We start from the raw sequence: 1348 nt of genomic DNA, 5'->3' as shown, positions 1-1348 counted from the left end.
GCCTGGGTCACCTGCTCGTACAGACTCTGGTGTCGGTGGATGGCGATCTCCAGCTCCTGCATCTCCGTGGGCAGCCCCCCCTCGCTGCAGACCTTACACCAGGCCTCCACCTCGGACAGGAACTGACCGACAAACACAACAACAACAACAACAACAACAACAACGGGCTCATTATTATATGATTCTGTCTGGAACCCAGATATTAGTCATATGAGTCATTGGCTTTGTCGTTCTGTAGTCGTTGTATGTCTCTGTTGTGGTTGTTTTGTGTCTTTTTGTGGTTGTTTTGTGTCTTTTTGTGGTTGTTTTGTGTGTCTTTGTGATTGTTTTGTGTCTCTTTGTGGTTGTTTTGTGTCTCTTTGTGGTTGTTTTGTGTCTCTTTGTGGTTGTCTTGAGTCTTATTGTAGTCATTTTCTGCAGCCTTGTGATTGTTGCGACTCTCTTTGCGGCCATTTTGTGTCTATATGTGGTCATTTTGTGTCTCTTTGTTGTAATTTTGTGGTGTTTTTGTCGTCTCTTTGTCATCATGTTGTCGTCGCCGTGCGCCCCACCTGCTCAGCCTTCTGGTGGAACACCGACGACATGGCCAGGATGGTGGAGCGCTCGTCCAGTGCAGCGGCGAAGCTCTTCCAGTCCTGATCCAGCTGGCCTGAGATCTGCTTGATCTGCGCCGAGGCGTAGTGTCCGGCCTCGGCCAGCCGCCCGGCCACCGACATGATCCGGTTGATGTTGACGTAAGCGTTCTGGAGGGGCAACGGGAGGTCAGTGTGGGGGACGGGTCTGGGCGGTGGGGGGTTAGGGTAACTGGTGTTGGGTTTAGGGTTAGAGTTAGTGGTGGTGATAGTGATAGGGTTAGTGGTGGTGGTGGGGATAGGGTTGCTGGTGTTGGTGGGGTTAGGGTTAGCGCAAGGGTTAGTAGTGGTGGGGTTAGAGTTACTGCTGGTGGTGGTGATAGGGTTACTGGTGGTTGGGTTAAGGTTAGTGGTGGTGGTGGTGGGGTTAGGGGTAGTGGTAGTGGTAGTGGTGGTGGTGGTGGGGTTAGGGTTAGGGTTCTTGGTGCTTGGAAGGGATAGTGATGGCGGTGCCTACCATGGAGTTCATGGCGAAGTGGTTGTGCTGCGTCTGCAGCTCCACGGCGTGCTGGTAGCCGCGGCCAATCTCCGTGTGGCTCTGCAGGAACACCTCCTTGTTGTGGCTGATCCAGTCGAACATCTGCAACGGTTCAACAAGATCTCACGTCTGGAGGTTCTCAGGTTCATTACAGTCAGACGACATGGTGAGGAGCAGCAGAGCAGATGGTCTGGTGACAGCAGCAAGGACCTGGTCCCAGCATCACAGCTCCTGCTGG

The 1348-nt window shown here is 53.1% G+C and overlaps 1 protein-coding gene across 1 annotated transcript in view; it reads right to left on the bottom strand.

The window, feature by feature from the left end:
- The window catches only part of LOC103373287 (kalirin-like), a gene marked incomplete at its 3' end in the record, with an annotated part of 70530 nt that overhangs the window by 43961 nt on the left and 25221 nt on the right, over positions 1-1348 (bottom strand). The window contains exons 7-8 of the mRNA XM_008303136.1: positions 1090-1212; positions 552-743 (exon numbers count right to left, since the gene is read on the bottom strand). Coding sequence (XP_008301358.1) covers positions 552-743; positions 1090-1212 — 315 coding nt within the window. The remainder of the gene's footprint in view (positions 1-551; positions 744-1089; positions 1213-1348) is intronic.

The sequence above is a fragment of the Stegastes partitus genome, unplaced genomic scaffold (genome assembly GCF_000690725.1).
Source record: "Stegastes partitus isolate 25-593 unplaced genomic scaffold, Stegastes_partitus-1.0.2 Scaffold1941, whole genome shotgun sequence".
Lineage (NCBI taxonomy): Eukaryota > Metazoa > Chordata > Actinopteri > Pomacentridae > Stegastes > Stegastes partitus.
Note: the sequence above shows the minus strand (reverse complement) of the source record. Positions and strands in the feature narration are given on the sequence as shown.